Consider the following 21,464-nt stretch of genomic DNA (forward strand, 5'->3'; position numbering starts at 1 on the left):
GAACTGTTTGGTGGTGGTGGTGGTGGTGGTTTTTTGTTTTTTTTTTTAGCCAAGAGAAGAAATTGCTTGCGTTTTATAGACTTCGCATTTATATGCTCCCGATTAAGGCCTGAAATTCACCCCCGAGGTGAAGGGAACTGGGGCAGGACAGAGCTCCCAGCTTTACATCCACTCTGATTCAGAGACCACTGTCTGGGAGGCTGGGTTAACAATGCAACATCAAGAGAGAGAAATAATGAACAACAATAAATGCCAGAGGTAGGTGTGAACTTGGGGAGCAACACTCAGGCTCTTTTGGAAATAAATTTCAGCACTTCCTCACAAAGATTTCTCCCCTCCAACTCCTGTCTCGGCCGGGACCTGTTAGACACACTAATGCATTCTTCTTTTTTTTGTTTTTTTTGTTCCTTTTCACTAGAGATCACTGAAACATCACTGCTGGAAGGTGGAGGGGTAGACTGGGAGTTCACTTTAAAAGTTACAATCCAACTTTTGAGGCCATGCACAGTAAGGTAAATGGTGAACCACCACAGAAACCCAGTTTGGGATGTTTGAGGGCAGCATCCCAATTAGACAAGGGTGGGGAACCTCAAGCCTGGGGGCCACATGTGGCCCCCAGCTTGCCTGGATCCAGCCCCCGAGGCTCATGTCTCTCCCCTCCCCCCCCAGCATTGGGGAGCCCATGCTGATGCCTCAGCCCCCCTCCCCATCCCCACTGCTCCACCTCGGGGCTGGAGCACACAGAATCTACGAGGCTGGGCCCCCCCTTAGGCTCTGGTGTATGATGGGAACGTGGGGAAGGTCTTTCTCCCTCTCAGTCAGGGGCCAAGTCAATGAGGGTTCGTTGGTTTGCTTCTCACTTGTGTGCAGCCTCCGGCATATTTTTCTGTGGCCCCTGACACAGAAAAGGTTCCCCAGCCCTACAATAGGAGGCAAAGTAGAAGCAGCTCAATCAGTGAGGCTGGCAGGGGCCATCTGCCAGCTCAGCCGCCAGAGACAACCACAATACACCTGCCAATCTGTATAAGTTAGCACAAGCTGAAGACTGAAATCCCTGCTCCCTTACTAAATTGTTCCTCCTCCCAGTCACTGGTAACACAGGTTTCCATCACGACTCCTAACAGTCTCACTCTAAGTTACCCCAAGCCCCTACTCACAAACCTAACAACTGTAGGCAGATGTCCATAGGAATGCCTCTGACAATCCCACAACTTCCACACTACCGCTGGATTAGCATCTTCAGCCTATCTACATTCAGGAGACGCATTCTTACAACGTGGTCCTAATCTGAAGGTATAAGGCATCTGGCTTTCCACACGGCTGGCTGACGTTAAGAGAACTCACCCGCTTCCCAACTGGGTCTTGGACCGGTAACAACTAACGAGTTACAGTGTACACTGGAGAGGAGCAGACAGGTTATTCTCCCACCACAGACTAACTACGTACATGGCTATAATTACTAGTGCATGCATGGCTATAAATCAAAAGGGACAAGGTTAGGTAGATCACAGATCAGATTTCCATTGGGAAGGGAAAGTGACAATCAGGCAAGTGATAGGGAAGTTGGCAAGAATAAGGATTTTAGGGATACATGGAGCTTGTTCCAGAGCTCCCAACACTTGCATGCTATTTTGTATCACAGGCTGACATTTAGGGAAGGTAGAAGGAGGGGGAAGTAATCAAATGCAGCCAAAGCCAAGACAGGAACAAATGAAGTCACGTGGACCGGATACCATTGGGGTTAGTGAAGCTTCCTGCCTCAGATGTACTGGTAATGCTTTTGGAGAGGGTGTCTAGAGGAGGAACAGCACAGAAGTGGTATATAAACTTGTTTCCCTCTAAGAACAGGTAACACCATCTTGTTAACTGTAGGAAATAGCCCAATTATCTTTTAGAATCATAATGAACAATAGCAGCAGTAGAGAGACACTTTTCATCCTAGCACAGCAAAACTGGTTCTGAATCGTTATCCCCATTTTATGATGGGGGAAACTGAGGAACAGAGAAGTGAAGTGGTTTACCAAAGCTGCATGGCGAATCAGAGTTGTGAGCAGAACCTAGGTCTCCTGAGCCTCTGTTCCCTGAACCACATGTTAGCTGGACAGCAGGCTGGGCTCTGGTTCACCTAGCACATGAATTATGCCAATAAGGTTTTGTACTGGCCAATATGATTGCTTTAATGTGTAGTAGGTAAAAAGCCTCCAGATCACATGTTGGCTTGAGATCACAGAATTGTTAGCTTATTGTTTTAGGCCTCTCCCCTCACTTTTCTATACATTATGCTGTTCCTCTGAGCATAGCTTTCAAAAATACAGATTGCCATACCTCAGCTCTAGAAGACACTGTTACTCTACTAGAAGAAGGATTACGCCACCTCTCTTCAGAAGAGTTACACATACATGCATTGGGGATTCTCTTTCCTTTTAAATTAGATGGGATTTTATAAGATACATCTTATAAACCTGAAGTGACGGCAATGAAGTTTCTGGCATGTTTTACAGGGAACATATAGCATATGGCAGGAGCAAGGACTCAAGCTGGCCTGGAAATGCAACAAGATGACAACAAAGCACATAGTAGGACAGCGAGTTTCACTGGCTGCTAGGGGTAGAAAACACACTGAGAGGTCTCTCTGGCACTCCGGTGAGAAGTGGTTAACACTGGAAGGAGATTTCTAGGTGGGATAATGATATCTACCCCCATTCCAGGTCCTAAATGTTCCAGATTCAAAACTCAGTTTCCTTCGCACTGCTGTAATTGTGGTCCTCAGTGTCTGACCTGGAGTTCTCCCCCATTGCTTAGGATTTCAACCTAGACTGATACCACCAGTCTCCAAGTGTCCCAGTGAAGAGGACTCTCCTACACCCCACTCGGCTCTCACAAGGATATCACCAGGGTTTCTGCCACTGGCACACACTTGCTGAGGAAGAGTGGACAAAGTTAAGTGAAATTTTGGTGCTCTGTTGACCTTACTTGTCATTGCCCGGTGTACCACCAAGGACTGAACTCCATCCTCTGGTTGTGAAAAGACCCACCGGCTCTACATGGAGATAGGAGACGAGTGTTATCTCCTCCTCAAACTCCCAAGGAGTTTGAGGAGGGTGAGAATATTTTACTTTTTTTGCTTTCAGGTAACGAGCGCAGATTGTTCCTCTCAGCCAGTGAAACCCATCCCAGAGACAAGACAGTGAGACAGCCTGCATGACAAACATATGGCCAGCATGAGATCTGCAGCCTGTGACAGGTCCACGTGAGATCATTCCCTTGGCTGGCTGCTACTCCCCTTCAAATTACTCCCTTGTACTTCACCAGATGTCATCTGTGCTCCGCATCTACCTAATAGTGCGGCTGCCTGGCTCCGTCCTCCGAAACTGCGGCTAAAGGAACTGTGCCTACTTGCATAAGAGGCTGGGCGGCTGGGAAGCCAGGGCAGGAGGAACGCTGGGATTTCTGAATGTAAGAGCTCTTCTGCCACAAATGCCACCTCGAACCATTTCCTCTGGAAAGTGGAGAAGTCGTCCATTGCTGTTGTGTGCCACATGGTGGGCTGCTGCATACCCACTGGACAAAGGCAAGAGAAACAATGGTCAGCAGACTGTGAGGGACTCCAAGAAGATCTCACCAAACTGAGTGATTGGGCAACAAAATGGCAAATGAAATTTCATGTGGATAAGTGTAAAGTAATGCACATCGGGAAAAATAACCCCAACTATACGTACAGTATGATGGGGGCTAATTTGGCTACAACAAATCAGGAAAGATCTTGGAGTTATCGTGGACAGTTCTCTGAAAACTTCCACACAGAGTGCAGCGGCGGTCAAAAAGGCAAATAGGATGCTAGGAATTATTAGGAAAGGGATAGAAAATAAGACCCAGAATATCTTACTGCCCCTGTATAAAACTATGGTACGCCCACATCTTGAATACTGTGTACAGATGTGGTCTCCTCACCTCAAAAAAGATATTTTGGCCTTGGAAAGGGTTCAGAAAAGGGCAACTAAAATGATTAAGGGTTTGGAACGGGTCCCATATGAGGAGAGGTTAAAGCGACTGGGACTTTTCAGTTTAGAAAAGAGGAGACTGAGGGGGGATATGATAGAGGTCTATAAAATCATGAGTGGCGTGGAGAGGGCTGATAAAGAAAAGTTATTTATTAGTTCCCATAATAGAAGAACTAGAGGACACCAAATGAAATTAATGGGTAGCAGGTTTAAAACTAATAAAAGAAAGTTCTTCTTCACACAGCGTGTTGTCAACCTGTGGAACTCCTTGCCAGAGGAGGCTGTGAAGGCTAGGACTATAATAGAGTTTAAAGAGAAGCTGGATAAATTCATGGAGGTTAGGTCCATAAAAGGCTATTAGCCAGGGGATAAAATGGTGTCCTTGGCCACTGTTTGGCAGAGGCTGGAGAGAGATGGCAGGAGACAAATCGCTTGATCATTGTCTTCGGTCCATCCCCTCTGGGGCACCTGGTGCTGGCCACTGTCGGTAGACAGGCTACTGGGCTAGATGGACCTTTGGTCTGACCCAGTACGGCCGTTCTTATGTTCTTATGTTAAGAACAAGGATCTCTTAGGACACAAGGTTCCCATTATGCTGCCTGTATTTCTAGAGCCTGGGTTCAGAGGAAGACGGAAATCACACATTTGCCCTCCGATTTACATCCTATGACTCAACAGTTCAAGGACATTTCAGGGCTCTTTTCTAGAGGGTATGTGTGGGTGGGGGCAGGGAATGGTTGAGTTGTCCATCTATCCTTAAATTACCCTTTAATTTTTGGTGTTAAATTCACAGAGGCTAGAGCATCTCTTTGGATGCCTGTACAAGATATCCCTCCTGCTAGCAACATTTATATAAGGGTGCTACTCTTTCAAATCCCTTCTCAAGATGCACTTCTACTGCCACACCTGCAACAACTCCTCAACATTCAAGGATGACACCAAGGAGCAAATTGGGAAAAATCTCTATAGTGACATAAAAAAAAGTCTGACCTCGTTCTGGATCCTTATCAACGACAATTTTGTAGAAGTAAAACCCATATATGAACGTGCGCAAGGCCTCTCCAGATGCATGAACAATCAGCTGCTCATCCAGCATTTTCTAAAGACAAAACAAATAAAAAGCAGCTTTCCATGGTGAACCAGGGCTCTGGGATGGGAATGGGAAGATATTAAGAAAGTGAGTCTTTCCTCTGAAGACAGCAAAAGGTCCAATTGGTAAAGATGAGAACCGCAGCAGTGCTTCCCTAAGATGTGCCAAAACCCTTGCAGGCTAGTTGTCAATAGGGTCAGAAGTCCTCATCTTCCAGAGAAATTTTATTTTTCCCCTTTAAAGTCCTTGGCTAAATAGCCTCCTTCCATTCCACCTACCACCTCCAGCAAATGCCCTCTTTGGGCTTGTCTATACCTACCCGGGGAGACACACTCTGGATATTGATTCTGCTGAGGTTTGATTTAGTGGGTCTGGTACAGACCCACCGAAGGTGCCCCCCGTGTCGAACTGTACTCCACTGGGTTGTGAGGAGAAAGGGAAGTTGGCGGGAGAGTGTCTCCCATTCAAGCTCCCACAGTGGGGCAGCCAAAGAATTTCCATTTAAGATACTTCAAATCCAGCTACGCTATTCTTGCAGCGGAAGTTGCATATTTTAAATCAAATTGCTCCCCCACTGTAGACCTGGCTTACCTTTATGTGCCTTTTTGTCTTGTAGATGGGTTTTCAAGGTGTTGCAAGGAGCCATCATACGGCTTCTGGGCTCAAAAGGAAGATCCTCTGGGCTAGCTGCTGTGGTATCTCAGCAGCAGCGAATTCTAGTGCATTTCTGAGCCTCAAAACACAACCCCTAATGTGATTTGGTAACCGGCAGTCAGTGTGAGGCTACCACCCTCATGCAACAGGGAAAATAACGCCACATACCTACTGCACATCATCATAGGATTCTGTGAACGCACATCTAAAAATCAAACCATGGAAGCAAGTATTTTTCCAAGCCAGTATCTGACTTACACAACAAACATTGCTGTGTATTTACTGCAATCCCCATTTCAAGCTAACACTTCTTGGTGGAAAGAGAAGTATAAGTGGTGAGAAAAGGTCAGGTTTCCCTGTATACATGGTACATTTTAATAAGAGGATTTTCAGTGTGTGTGTGTGTGTGTGTGTGTGTGTGTGTGTGTGTGTGTGTGTGTGTGTGTGTGTGTGTGTGTGTGTGTGTGTGTGTGTGTGTGTGTGTGTGTGTGTGTGTGTGTGTGTGTGTGAGAGAGAGAGAGAGAGAGAGAGAGAGAGAGAGAGAGAGAGAGAGAGAGATTGATTTATGCTACAGTGTCCTAAGAGACATGCTTTCTCCATGGAATGGGGCATTTCTGGCCCATCCATGTGCCCTCTTGTCAGTTCTCTCACCTGCATGATGTCAATGGCCATAGCCTGGGTTTGCACACCTTCCAGGTTATTTACCAGCCAGTGGACTACCTCAGCGCTGATGAAGCAATATGGAGAGAGGCCCTTCTGTTCAGAGAGCAGCTGGATCCCTGTACTGAATCCCAACACAAGCATATAATTAACATGAACTGAAGTCACACAGAAGGACAAAAAAAAACTTTAGAACTGCAGAAGAGAAAGACCCAGAATGAAAAATCTGAAATTCTCAGTAGCTAGAAAGCCATCAGCCTCTGAGACTGCAGACGTTTGTACTTTGCCATGGAGAATGCCCCTAAATTACTCCCTTTACAGTGACTCCTGCTTAGGGTGGGTGGGGACTGTAGCATCTGAGGTCTACATAGCCACATTCTGTACCCTAATTTCTGCAGTGACTCCTGCTGAGAGAGGCTAGAATTGAACAACACAGACTGCCCAAAAAATAAAGCTATTCCATAGACCGTGAAACTCTTCCATTGGGAGCTCACTCATCAAATTCTGCTTCCAAATCCACACACTGAGATTTTAGGGGTGTTGGGATTCAAAACTTACGTGGGGTGCTTCATGGCCTCAAGAATGTCAATCAGTGTGGAGGAAGAAGTCAGGGAGCTTGCAGAAGACTGCTGGGAGCTGGAAAGTAAACAGAAGGTGCGTTTAACAGCCACTGCAGCTGCCAGTCTAGTTTTGCAATCTTTAGGAGAGCTGCAATTTCTTCTCTACACAGGCAACAGTTGTTCCAGGTTTTATCTTCTGTTCTTGGTACATGTACCAACCATTTGCAAAAGAGAGGAGAGTCCAAACATGCAACTTTCTCCTTGGGAAACCTCCTTAGTGTGGCATGGAGCAAAGGAGGAGGAGATAGTTACCTTTAAGGGATAAATAGAGATGACTAAAGAAGAACAGTGCACATTTTTGCACTGTATTTACTCATGCTAGACAAACTCTATTTGCATGCACTGGAGCTCAGAAGCAATTCAAAGCATGCCACTGGAAAGATACTAAGATGGGAAACAGGTAGTTTATTTTTAATCCCTCTTCCCCCAGTGTTTCACCACCGGATGGGAACCCTTGGATTTCAATAACTCTCTTGATACAAATATAGGCCGCAGGGTCCCCTGTCCCTACAGAGGAGAGCAGACATTGATTTCTATGTCCAATCAAATTCTGGCTTCCTTAGAGCGCTCCACTAATAGACCATAAGAAATTACTAGAAGGAGCAGACTAACTGGTACGAGGGAAATCAGGTTCATACCCAGTCAATCCTAGACAACTGGATTATAAGGCTGGTCTTTAAGGCCACTATTCAAGGATTGCATTCTCCATCTAAGTCATGGAATACAGCCTTCACGTGGCACGTGCCTTCCTCTGCTAAGTCCCCCTGCCCCTGTTATCAGCAAGAGGAATGTACTGAACATATTACAGAACTGCTGTGTTCTCACCTGTTCTCCATGGAGCCAGCTGTGGCATATCCCTGGTCTCCTACATTCTGGGAGCTTCCAAGAGGCAGAGTGCTGCCCCTATCAGCTGACTGGCCTGTGCTGAATGACATGTTGCCATCTAGGGTGGGAGGAACCGTCTGTTCTAGAGAGACCTGTAAGAAGCATGACAAAGCAACACCTTTACACGATTCACATCACAACCCCTTTTCCCCTAACTCCTGCCTTCATAAGCCCCCCAGCTCAGACCCCTCACATGCCAAAAAGTCCTTTACATCACCATAGACATATATAACAAAGACCAGCAGAGTTTTGTTTTGGTCCCCATTGTGAAACTACGGGCTGCAATTGGGACATCAGTGTCCCAAATTGACCCAGATTAACATATCGATCAAGATTTTAAGGCAAGGTAGCAAAGCTGGCTACAGCCTGATTTGCAATGTAAAAGCTATCAAGAAAGGATTTGGGTCTAAGAGACTAAACACCGTCACAAAGCCATGGCAAGTGACAGAAAACGAACACAAGTCACTGAATGGAAGTGGTGAACAATTGAAAAGATTTTACTCTGAGACTGAAGCATGTGAATTCACCAGAGGGATTTCTCATCTGTCATTATGCAAACCAAAAACCACCACCACCACCCACTAGCAAAAAACCACCCAAACAGCCAGCCCCAAGCACACTTCTCATGCTCTCTAAAAAGAGGCCATAATACACCTCTATGATTTTTGTAGGGTAGTATCAGGAGATGGATTGGCACTGGCCCACTGCAGGGTCACTAAGCAATACTTCAGGGCACTTTCCTGCCACAGAACACTTGTACTAGACCACAGCAGACTGAATTGTTAGCCAACATTAACATAAAAAAAACTTTCAGAAAGGAACAGGAATACTGAAAAATTCAGCAAGAGGCAGGCTGTAATTATCAGCTGCCATCTGCCATTAGCACATATTGCTTAGGGAAGGACACATTCTGTAAAAAGACCACATAAGAGGAGTGGGTGAGGGAGACATGAACAGCAAAGAAAGATGTACAATAAAGGCTTATCTGCCTTGGTGACTCCACAGTGCCCAGATCCAAGCACAGGCCCGACTGAAGGCATATTGCACTCTGTGGCAGGAGTTTGACAGAGGAGGAAAACCAGCCCATAGAGCTGAAGGGGGCTTTATTCTGTGTCACCTCTCCTCCTTCCCACCGCCCAAGTTCTCACATTGCAAACTATGCCCTTTTGAGACAGCCAAAAGTGGCAGATGCTCAATATTCACGCTACAGCACACTCATGCCTCCCAACCCCAGGCTGGCTGGAGCTAGTAGTACGCTCTGAAGACGGATTACTCTAACAAATTACTAAGGTGTATGTAAATGGCATCTGACACAAATACCCCAATCACAGTGAATTCCACAACACTTCCATCGCAGAGTAACTTAACCTGAAGGAGGCCCCTTGATTTGAGTCCTTACAGCACCAGCTATCAAGGCAGATACCACAGGAGATATTTAACCAAGAATTAGACAATTCTGCCATTCTTGTTCAGGGAATGAAGTTGGAAATCAGGAATTTACTAACGTGAAAGGAGACTTCTGAGTACTTGGCAAGTAAAGGATAGCGAGGGAAGCCAACAGCCTCCCCAGGCCACTGGGCAAGGTGTGGGTGTGGGTATGGGGGGGGGGGGAGGGGGGAGTCCAGCTCCATGCTCCTGGAAGGGGTGGGCCTGAGGTCAGGATGTTAAGAGGCGGGTAATCCACTAACTGTGTAGGCACTGAGCAATCCTGGGTCAGTCCCAGCTCACACCAGGTCCAGGAGCTACCCCCACTGCACCTCTGCAGTTCAAATGTGGTAAAAGCCGGGGGCACAGATAGCCTGGCTCCTACTACATTTAAACTGCAGCCGTGCAGCAGGGGTAATTCCCGGACCTGGCATGGGCTGGGACTGACCCAGGATTGCTCAGTCCCGGCATGCACTAGGTCCAGCAGCCCGTCTACAGGGGATGGGGAGGGGGGGTCATACCAAGTCTCCCCCCTCCCCCCACGGTCAGGGGCTGTTGCCAAAGTAGCCTCAACCAGCCCAGGCTGCTGCTGACGGGCTGGTTTGAGCAGCCTCCTCCTCCTCCTCTGCCACCCCCACGCTGCTGGCTGTTGATAGAAGTGGCAACGCTGTGGGAGGGGACAGGCATCACCGTGGAGACGGTGCTGAGGAGAATCAGTTTAGTCGGCTCCTCCCAGCAGTGGTTCCTGCTTCCCCCCACTTGCGACCTCTGGTGAAGAGAGAGCAAGGGGGGCAAGTAATCGACTACCACATACATCGCTAGCCTGAGGTGGAAGGGGTGCTCCCCACGCATCCTCAGAGCCCAGGGCTCCAGCTGCCACTGCTGCTTTGAAACGCTGGGCCCTGGGGAAACTCCCTCCCCCCCCCCCCACAACTTCATCAGGCCTGAGGATAACTAGGAAAAGTGCAGGAGTATCCAAAACACAACACAAATACAGAGCTGTGGATGGAAATAAGAGCATTCACCAGCAGCCCCTTTGTATTAATTACCATCCTTTTAGTGCAGTCCTTTTAGTAAACACATCTCACCACTGCAGAAACCAGTGAGCAGGCCTGGCTTCCTCAGTTACAAATGCAGGATCTGAGATGCGCTTCATTGTTTCCCTCCAGATGCTAGGGATGGAAAGATCTGATTCAAAACTGACCTGTGGGTAGAAGGTCGAAGCTGTGCGCGGGCTGCGAACAAACTCCATAAAGAAGGCCCCATCCTGCAGGGATCAGAGGAAGCAGGAGCAGTAGCAGTGGCAGCAGTGGCAGGACCAAGGAGGTGAAGAAAAGCACAGACAGCATTGTGCAAGTGTGCAATCCACAGGGAGGGAGTGAAAACCCCCAAAAGACACCTCCATCCAGACCAGCAGGCACACCAGAGTTCAGAGCATAAGCAGCAATCCGTCTCTGCTGAGACTTCCCTCCTCCCTGCTACAGATGCCCCAAGTCAATCATGTTAAGAGCATCACACTGTGATCCTGGACCTGCCCAAGAATACACAGCTCTGAGCACAGGCTCAAATTCTATTAAGGTATGTCTACACAGCAGCATTATTTTGGAATAGCGGCCGTTATTCCGAAATAACAATGCCAGCGTCTACATGGCAATTCCATTATTTCAAAATAAATTCAAAATAACAGCTTATTCCAACTTCAGTAAACCTCATTCCATGAGGAATAATGTCTCTTCCGAAACTGCTATTTTGAAATAGCTTCCGTGTGGATGCTCCACTGCTGCTACTTTGAACAGCCCTGGGAAAGAGCTATTTCAAAGTAATTACTCCCCAGTGACTCCTGCGGCTCAAATCAAGCTAGCTCGTCCACATTAGGGAAGCCTGTCTCAGACTAATTATGAGGCTTCCTCATAGTGTAGATGCGCTATTTTGAAATAAGCTATTTTTGAGTATTTGTTCAGGAATAGCTTATTCGGAAATAAGTGTACAGTGTAGACGTACCAGGAGAGAGGGAGAGAAGCTATTTCATCAAGGTCAATGCATGCACAAATTAAACCTGCCCTCCTCCTCCTACATGCATACCTGGCATGGACTCTTCCCTTACTGCTAACAAAGGTCTAGGGCCAAGAGACTCTTCCCACAAAAGAGGTAGCAACGGGCTCGCTCTAGGTTTTCTTGTTCTTGCCTTCTGTAGGCACGTTCTTTTCTCCACTCTAAAGTTACTAAACTGGATTTGTACCTGGGGTACATGTTCCCATCACTTATGTCTTCCGGGACTTCACTACATGGTTATAAACATACTCACCTTCACTGGTACAGACACCTGGCGGGTGAGCGCTGGCCCCAAACACACGTTAACATCAGCAACATTACAAACTTCCAGGTGTTCCCCAAAGGTTTTTTGTACCAAGCTGACTCAAATAAACCCCTCGTGGTTGCCTGAGAACAGCCTACTGAGTTGGTCCGGCAGCCCAGGAATTCAGACTGCTCTCTCTGTCAGCACTTCGACGACAGATCCCTGGGCTAGCAGCAAGGGTGCCTTGCATGCCAGGTGGATGGCTCTTAGCTCTAGGACAGTTGTGATGCATGAGGTCAGGTGTTCCAGAAGTCTTTTAGATGAGGCTGCAGTTGCTCAAAAGGTTTGCTATTATCCAAAAATCTTTCATATACTGCAGGTTGAACCTCTCTAGTCCAGACCATCAGGACATGACCAGTTCTGAACCAGAGAATTTTCTGGACGACGGGAGGTCAGTACTGTCTAGAAGCATTACTAACACTTCCACAGCTTACATGGTTGTTAGAGGATGTTGAGGAGTAAATTAGAGCTAAATAACAGCACCAAACACTGAGAGCCAGGACTAGTGGCCACAAACAAACTTTATGGGACCACAGGAAGCGTGCCCACACCCATGAAAAGTGGACATCTAGCTAACTAAAATAATTCTGGGCCACGGATGTTTCTGGACCAGAGAGGTTCAACCTGTAATGGAAACATTGGTATTTTCACATTCACAGGTTTAAATGTAAGTTTCTCTATAAATGCCTTCGATTAGAGTTTTTAAAGAAACAGCTTATCACTTGAGTATCTAAGCACTACCAGTGACGGATGAACTTATCTCAACTTGAAGATTTAGTGTAAATTAAGAACAGATTTTTAACATGGTCATTTTGTTATGGCCAGTAGCATTTTTGCTTAGAGTGATGTCTCATATGTAGCATGAAACACTTTGCCAATGGAATCAGCAGGAATCTGACAGCCAGTTATTCCTTCCTCCATCTGTAGAGCATGCTCATTCCCCAGATTACTGTCCTCTCCCACATCCTGCTATGCAAAATAGTGCAAAAAGTAGTGTGATTTTTGATTAGGGAAGAGAAGTTATTGCAGGTTGGACCTCTCTGGCTCCCTGGGGACCTGACTGACCCGGAGTGAGAGATTTTTCTGGACCATGGCAGGTCATTTTTGGTCTCCTCTACCACCAGCCTCCTCTCCAGTTTGTCTCCACTCCTGGCCCAGCCATAGATGTTGCTGGACCAGAGAGTTCCAGTGTAGGGAGGAGATTTTATAACAAATTAGGACCTGAAGATCTCCTTCAATCTTCACATTCTGCCAAGTTTAACTGTCCTAACCCTCTCTTCTCACACAGCCGTGCGAGGTCCAGGTCTCCAACAGAAATGGGTGTTTTAGTGAAAAGGTAAAAATTTCAACTGGCAAGATCTCCAAGGGGATGCTGTCAATGCCCTGGTTACGCTACCATCAGCACGCTCTTAATGGTCAGTACCAGAGCTTCAAAGGGGCCTCTCTCAGGCTGTCAGCTGCCCCCTGGCAGTTGGCTTTCCAGGAGGACTGGGGACATGAGTTGCACTCTTCCTTTCAGTCCAAAGAGGCTTGCAGAGCTCTCAAAGAGGAACAATGTTAAGCTGGCATCTCTAGCTTTGTTGACTCTGCTGAGCAAAGGGATGATATGATCCATTGCTCAGGTCTACATCCCTCTCCTTAACAAAACAGGAACGCAGAGAGGCCATCATCAAGTGGCAGTTTAGCTTCCCAAAAGAGGCAGGTTTTAAGTCTCCAGAGATTTAGCTTCGGCCATTGTGTTACAGCCCCTGTACAAGGGGGCGTGTTTCCGTGTGTGGGCGCTGTCTAAAATAAAGCAAAACAAATTGTGTGCTGCCTGACATTGGCCAACAAGACTAACTTAGCACCGAGACACAGGCTGACGCTTTTCTATCTGGCTGCCACGGGTATTACAAAAGAACAGAGGGGCACTTGGCTCTGCACCACCCTTTTGGCCTTAGGGAATAAGGGCCTTTAGGATACAGTTGCAGACAAACAGATGTTGCTGGTTTAAAAAAAAAAAAGTCTGACCTCCTGCCCATGGCACATACAAGCATGGAGTCTGCATGTACAAACACTCCAAGTATGGTGTACTCCTAGAGAGAATCTCCTGAAATTGTCACCTAGAGACCAGGCCAGAGGGCTGTTACCTTGCGTGGGCTGTCCACACACGTGGGAGTGACGGCAATGCTTCCACTCTCGGAAGGTTGGGCTGAGCTCTTACCAGCCAACACTGACGCTTGCTGCTCCCCCAGGGTCCTAAAACAAACCAAGAAAAAGCCATAAAGATGGTTCTACAGTGCCCAACGTTGGCCTATATGCTGGCTGAAGGCCATTGGTTTGGGAGGAAACGTTGCTGTGCTTTCTAGACAGATGTCTGCCCCTACACTCAAGCTCAAAGGGAATCTATCAGCTATTTAGAAAAAGATGTTTACACCCCATATACACAATACCCTGGTGCTCGGATTCTACCAATTGCTTTTCCCAGCACAGAGTACTTTTTCCCCTTGAATATGTCCAAAGCTCTGTCCTTGTTTTCAGTGGTGTTTCTGGTATCAGCACTCCTGGAATTTACTCACCGTCATCCCTAAACTACTGCTGGTAACACACTTACTTAGCCTCAATTTTACAGTCATTTTAGGCAGACACTCTTGTGCAAATGCAGCATGCTCTCAGCCCTCCTACAGCACTTTCCATAGAGATGTGCAGAGGGAATAGCATTAGACTTTATAAAATGTGACTGGCTCTGCCGTCTTATGATGGGAGTCGTTAAGAGTGAAAAGCTGAGCATTTTGTTTAAGGGGAAAAATGACAGTTGGGGCTGGAAAAATATACTATTTCAGGCTTTTTTTTTTTTAAACATGATCTTACAGACTGGGGTCAGCAACCTATGGCTCGGTAGGGAACCCAATACGGCTCTTTTGCCATTCCCAAAGTACATGCAACTTTTTAAATGAAAATGAAACAAATTCAAATTCCAGCTGCGGTGGCCTGGCCAACAGGGCCCCAATTGCAGTCCAGGTCCCCTCTGGCTGCAGTGTTCTGTCCCTGGCCCTGGGGCAGGCCCTGCGGTCCAACCCTCATCTGGCCACAAGAAGGGCAGGCGGTGGCCCCTCTTTTGCTGCAGCATGGGTGGGACAGAAGTCCACAATCCAGCTGCTGAGACCCTGGCCTGGCCCCTTGTTCAGCCACTGCTGCCCAGAGGCAGCAGCTCAGCCATGGCCAAGTAGGGCAATCCATCCCCAGGATCCCCCCCCCCCCCCGATACTCTTTCCCACCCCAGTGCGGTGCCCTGCCTCCTGCCCTTTCCAACCTCCTGCCCTGAGCCCCTCAAATCCCAACCCTCACTCCTGCACCCCCACATCCACAAACTGCACCTCCAGCAGCAGCAGAAGTCTATGAGTACAAAGTTTCATTCATGCGATTATTAATATTATTGATAATTGGCATGATGCTTAAGTTGTCTATTTTCAGTCATGCAAATGGGCATTCTGATACTGGCTCTGTTTTCCACTTATTAGGAATTTTGATGTTGTTTGGCTCTTTGGTTTAAAAAGGCTGCTGACCCCTGCTATAGATGATTTCTGTCTGAGCTGATGAATCTCAAATATGGACATTCAGTCACAACAGAACCTGTATGAACTGATGCACACATTTTTCTGATACAAGAAAAGATTCACTGTTGTTCACATAAAATAAACCCCCACCCCACAATGTATTGCTAAACCCAACACAAAAAACAGAGGAAAGAGGGTAAGTGGGAGGTTTGAGGCTGTCCCTCAAATCTTAAATGCAGGCATGATTTAAAACAGGATCGCTCACTTACTAAGCTGTACCAATGAAAAATGCACTGTACCAGCACAAGCTGTCTATTCTAGAAGGTTTGCATTGGTGTAGCTACAATTCTGGCATTAGAAAATGCAACACACTAAAGCTGGTCCAATAAACAGGGAAGGTAGCTCATAAAGCTAACATTCATAAACAGTTAACCAGCAGTCTATCCTATGCTGTATGACCTATGACTTCAAAAATCGTTTTGCAAAACTCCTCTCCCCGCTGGTGTCTCCTCGTCAAGGACTTCAATCAATTCTTTCCTCCTGTGGAAAGGTGCATGCCAGTGTGTGCATAAAACAGATTAGCAGGAGTAGGTGTTAACAAGGAGTTAGAATGTCTGCAATAATGGGACTTACTCTCAAATCCACCCAGAGCACTAAGAGTAGAACAGACTCTAGCAAAGGTACAGACTCTGTGGGTGCTCCAGGGATAGAGCACCAATGAGGGGAAGGGAATTATGACCCACCAGCAGTCAAGCATCCTCTCACTCCCCTACCCACCAGTGCCTCTCACTTGCCTGTGACCCCAAGGAACAACTCCTCCTCCCCCCTCCCAGCATCTCCTGCCTGCTAACAACCTGGCACTTCAGGAAGAAGGGTGGGGAGGAGAAGGGGAAGAGGCTTGGGGGAAGAGGCGGAATAGGAGCAGGGCAGAAAGAGTCAGGGTGAATGATGGAGGGAAGGGGTGAAATGGGGACAGGATCCAGGACAGATGGAGGGGAGGGTTGAGCACATCCCAGCTAAAGCGGAAGTCAGCACCTATGAACTAGTGTTGATCACCAGAGTGGAATTTGGAAGAACACTGGCAAATCCCTCTCTTCCTGTGTTGCAGTAACTTTCCTGACATCTCTTCTGAAGGGGTTTCAGTTCATAATGAAAACATTTTGAATATTTTAAGTATACCCATTAATCTATTAGTATTAATTAGGAGAGTCGAAATAAAAAACTCATTGTGTCATTAGAGATCTGAGTTTTAATCCATAAAAATCACTACACTTTGGGATCTGGCTCGCTTACAGACGGCTTCTCTCCCACACACTACATCCGAGGAGCTACGTCTGTCAGTTGTCGATGAGTACAACCAGACTGGGAGCAGGGTGTCCTCAGCAAGGGTCTGGAAATAGTTTTGTTTGCACTGAGACTGGCACAGCCTTCCTATTGGCTTTTCCTTAACACATCACACACATTCCCATATGATGTCTGATGCTCTCAGAACAGAAATGGAAAGGAAACATCCTTGAGCTACGCTCTCACTAGGGACATAAGCAAGCCTGAATATGGACGCCTTTTGGGAGTGTAGTTGAGACCTGCTGGTGTTCTAACTCAGGGATGTTAACACTATATTACTGGACTCTACAAAGCGCATCCCCCAAACGCTTTATGAACAATTCTATGAAAAGCAGAGTTAGGTGTTCTATCCTGCCAGCTGGATCGAAGGATCCCCACCATGGAGTTCCTTCCCTCTGAACTGCTAGTGCCAGAGATGGTCATCCTACAGAGCCTGGTGTAGCCAAGACTTTTTAGCCACTTCTTACCCCTCCAACCCACTTCCCTCATTTTTCTCCCAATGGATAGGGAATTCGTTTGGGGCAGAGCCAGTATTGCTGCCCCTATCAAGGGGCACAAACACATCTCATGTGTCAGGCACTAAGATGCCACGGTGATGATCTCTTTGAGGGTTACTAATAGAATCTTACCTCTCCCCTACCCTGGCATCTGTATAGACATAACCATGCCCATCCCACTGAAAAGCGTGGCATTTCCTCACCATTGTCACTTCTCAGGGAGCAAAATCTGAGGGGCTCCCTATGTTTGATGATTAATTCCCCAATGCCATGAGCCCAGGCCAGGTAGGTGCTCTGTGATAAGAGCGTGTATTAAGTTGAGTGTTCAGACTCACTTCTGACTGGCTTCCATTTCCAACAGGGCTGAGAGGGCTGAGGTTCCCTTCTTCCCAACAGGAGGCCCAGAAGGCTCCAGAGAGTGAGCAGAGATTGGGCCAGACATCTGCAAGCCTTTCATAGCAGCCCCTTTCTAGGAAAAACAAAACAGGAGAGGACAATAGGAGTCAAGGCCTCCAAGGCTCAGCAGAATAACAATAAAGTCACACCTTATAATCAGTGGTAATACTTTAGAGACAGCACCTAACAAGTAGAGCGAGGACATCTCTACATGGGGACACTGACTGAAATAGCCATTCGAGAAGAGCTTCCCTTTGGGACACTTTTCCAAAACAAAAGTGACTTTGTTCTGGAAGAACTACTGTGCGCACAAAATGGAGTAATTATTTCAGAATTTATTCCAGAACAGTATCTCCACACAGGTGAGTTATTCTGAAACAGGTTTGCAGGTCAATTTCTCCCTTGCAGACAAAACCTCAGATGGGAAAAATAACTAGATCCCCCGAATTAGCAAAGTTACTAAACTCAGCCTCCTTCACTTATACATTAGGCTCCCTACCCTAAGCAGGCCAGGGCTCTTTGGGTGAATTTCATACATTTGTATACAATAGTTGAGGGCTACTCAACATGGCCGCACGTGGCCTGTGCCCTGTTTGTTTGCAGCTCGCGGTGCAGTTTGGGTTTACATGGGACTCAACATGTGGCCTGTGGATGGGAGCCAGAACAAAAAAAAGTAGTCAATATAATGGTCTTCTGTTGATATGCATTTTTGTAGTTAAATTCCTGGACTGTTGTTGCTCATTCAGAGTGCTGTCAGATGGGTGGAAATTGGGTAACTATTGCATTTTATTAATATCTGCAGACCTGACATAAATGGGGCCTGCATGCTGTGTAGTCTTGCTCTAATCTTTGTATTGACACCCGGCAGTGTGAAAAGCTATATGCAACCACAATTAAGTTGCAGCCCTTGGCATGTGCTGCGAGTATCGTTGTGGCTCCAGGGCTTCCAAAGCTGAGTAGCTCTGCAATAGTTAATAGTGTTGAGAGTCACCACATTACAATTACAGGCAATGGATCCACCAACCAGTGTGATTTCCTCTGCTCAAGCTGTTGAGTGTAGTACACAGCCTGCGCAGTTAGGAAAAGTAAACTGTTCCATTCCATGGAGGACTGGGATCTTTTGAGCACCATTCCCTTAGACGCAGGGTGCACAGTGCCCCCATATCCACCCTTGCCACAGGACAAAACAATGCAAGAGTCCTTCAGTGGATGGTGGTTCCCAACTTACGTCTTCCTTCAGCAGCAGACTGTCTCTGCGCAGAAAGCAACGCCGCCAATAGCAATAGCACAGTGATGCTTACACAATGGAGAAACTCGCTATAGGGGTAGAAGTGCTTCAGAAATTCAGCCTCATACTCTACGAAGTTTTAGTTACAACACTGACTCACCCTGATCATCCGGTCTGACCGATGGCGCCGACGAATGCGATTCAAACCCTCCACAAAGCGGATGAAGCCATCCAGGAGCTGCCATTCCTCTTCGTCAGAGCGAGGCTTGTCTCCATACACATCACAGTGGGCTTCGCCTTCCGTAATGCGTTTTGTGGCACTGATACATGCTGGGAGCAGCAGAAAACGGGTCCTCCAGAATTTCAGTGACTCAATAAGGCTGGAGAAATGGTGGAGAGAAGACAGACAGGGTATAGCATTTGTCACAGCTGCAAACGAGTTGTGTATTAATGGAGTTAATACTCGATTGCATCCATGGTTTGAATGGATCTCATGGTTCTGCCATTAAGCATCCAATGATCTACATGAGAAGGGGCAGTCAGCAGACGAATGTCAGGGGAGGTATTTTACCAACTAGCACATTGAAACAGTTCAGAAAAATCTAATTTCCAGGTTGATCATGTCTTGTCGACCTTTACTTTGAATGTAATCCATTAGGCAATGTTGTAACTAGGGATGTAAAATCCCATTTAATTGGTTAAATGTTAAGTTCTTATATAAGTTTAAATGGTTAACTGATTAAATGGGGGCCAGCGGGAAGCTGGTGGCCTCACTAGGGGAGGGGTGGAACGGAAGTGGTAGGGAAGATGGGGGAAAAGGGCTGCCAGGGAAGCTAGAAGCCAGCAGCCTCCACTCCCCACCATGCTGCCACTTCCATCCAGTGCAAGCCTGTAGCCTCCCAGCCTGGGAGCTCACATAGCCTGGGAGCCAGCAGCCCTTCCCTTCATGTGAAACTGCCAACTCCCAGCTCACACCAGCTGGGAGCCAGCGAGGGGCTGAAGCAGCCCTCTGTCCACAGTGGACCATGGGCAGAGGGCTGCACCCAGGTAACCATTACCCATTTACCTCCCTAGCTGTAAGAAGGTTTTACAGCAAAAAGCAAAGGAAAAGAAGTTTGAGAGATACAGGCTAAGGCACAGAGGATTTCAGGTCTCCAATGAAATGGAAAGATACCAGGAGGCTGGCTCATTTGACAGAGGATAGAGGAAAAGGGACTCATTGCCTCTGGGGATACTCAGAAAGGGACAAAAAGAAGGCCAGTCTGAAATAGGCAGAGGGGAGGGAGTAGAATCAAGTAAAGTCTGTGACTTGAGCAAAGGAGGAACATTTAAAGGAGGAACATTTTAAATTATATCCAGAAATGAATGAGAAAGTCAGAGAAACCACCCAAGGGGGGCAAAACATCCTCATAATTCTTTGCATGCACAGGGGATGGGGGAGGGTAAGAAACAGAACACAAATACCATTAAGAGTGAGACTTTGCACCACAAACCAGGCAATGGAAAAATGGTGCTATGCAAAATTCAAATGAGGGTTACAGAGCTGATATTAGCATATCACTGAAAGCAGGTCAAACACTCCCTCAAGAACCTTGTCACTAGCGCTACTCTTTACAGAGAAAAATTTTGGTTCAGTTGTAGGTCAAAAGGAAAAAAAAATAGGACAAAGAGCAATTACGGTGGAAAATGAGATCTCTCACCTGAAATCTTCAGAGCCAGCAGAGCAGATATACTGGTCTAGGTAATTCCACTTGTACTCTTCCAGACGCTCGTGGGAGAACTCAACCCAGCAGGAGACAAATTCAGAGTCAGAGTGCGAAGGGCACAAGCTGTAGGTATAGTTTATCTGAGCAGATTCGTATGGATATCTGTCAAAGACAAAGCAAGGCTCACCATTCCTGGCATGATCAATGGCATCTCTTCCTCGTACTACAAGGCACGGAACGCAAGTACAGGCAAGAGGAGAGAAAGCAAGTCTGCTGGAGATCTTACTTGATTGGAGAGATACTCACTTTGGCAGGTATCGAGTGACAGTAATTATTTTGTCTTTTAAGGTGACTTTGTGGAAGGTGCGGCCCATGCTTAGCCAGTACTGATCTTCCTCCTCAGGTAGGTTTCGTGACACAAGGCCTAAAGGTAACATATTAAGAGAACATCTTTCTGTGTACCTAATATAGCAGTCACAGCTTTATTGCACAAGCTACACTAATACAATAACATTTCATGAACAAGCTTCCAAACATGACTTAGAAACTCAGAGACAACTTTAATACCGTTTCTTTGAGGAAGACATGCTACTGGAAGTGTTGGGCATGTAACCAACGGGCTGATAATTTTGTCATCCTTTCCCATCCTTCTCTGTGCTTCACTCCTAGAGCTAATCCCTTCCAAGTGAGTCTCACCTCTGCTTCCCATCCTATGAAGGGTAATAGTTCTAGTTCCTAGCCTTACACATTCCCCTCCTTCAAGCTTCCCCTCACTTCAACTTTGTCCAAAAGACATCAACAGATATTGCAAAACAAACCCTGTACTTAGACTGGGATGCCAAAATGGGAAAGGAGACCACATGACCCTCACATAATATTGAGCCCATCTACACTGGGCATTAAACTGCATGAGCTGAACCGTGGTTTTAAGGCAAAGTTCTGGCTAACGCTGCCCACTCTGGACTGGACAGAGGACTGCGAAAGCTGTTGGGGGAACGGGGACGGGAGTGAAGGAAAAACAGGACAGGATGTATTGTGGAGAAAAGGGGCTACAGAGTGAGCGACA

The 21,464-nt window shown here is 46.9% G+C and overlaps 1 protein-coding gene across 14 annotated transcripts in view; it reads right to left on the reverse strand.

Annotated features, from left to right (window-relative positions):
• The window catches only part of DEPDC5 (DEP domain containing 5, GATOR1 subcomplex subunit), a 65,824-nt gene that overhangs the window by 9,155 nt on the left and 35,205 nt on the right, over positions 1-21,464 (reverse strand). For 10 of the 14 annotated variants that reach the window (XM_075898020.1, XM_075898018.1, XM_075898019.1 and 7 more), the window contains 11 exons: positions 20,705-20,822; positions 20,393-20,560; positions 18,853-19,072; positions 17,404-17,537; positions 13,821-13,929; positions 10,540-10,602; positions 7,851-8,002; positions 6,964-7,041; positions 6,397-6,529; positions 4,992-5,100; positions 3,337-3,561 (listed from right to left, as the gene is read on the reverse strand). In XM_075898020.1, the coding sequence (XP_075754135.1) occupies positions 3,337-3,561; positions 4,992-5,100; positions 6,397-6,529; positions 6,964-7,041; positions 7,851-8,002; positions 10,540-10,602; positions 13,821-13,929; positions 17,404-17,537; positions 18,853-19,072; positions 20,393-20,560; positions 20,705-20,822 (1,509 nt within the window). The remainder of the gene's footprint in view (positions 1-3,336; positions 3,562-4,991; positions 5,101-6,396; positions 6,530-6,963; positions 7,042-7,850; positions 8,003-10,539; positions 10,603-13,820; positions 13,930-17,403; positions 17,538-18,852; positions 19,073-20,392; positions 20,561-20,704; positions 20,823-21,464) is intronic. The other 4 variants (XM_014574781.3, XM_014574782.3, XM_014574776.3 and 1 more) reach the window with 2 other exon arrangements.

This window comes from Pelodiscus sinensis, chromosome 15, assembly GCF_049634645.1.
Source record: "Pelodiscus sinensis isolate JC-2024 chromosome 15, ASM4963464v1, whole genome shotgun sequence".
Taxonomy (NCBI): domain Eukaryota; kingdom Metazoa; phylum Chordata; order Testudines; family Trionychidae; genus Pelodiscus; species Pelodiscus sinensis.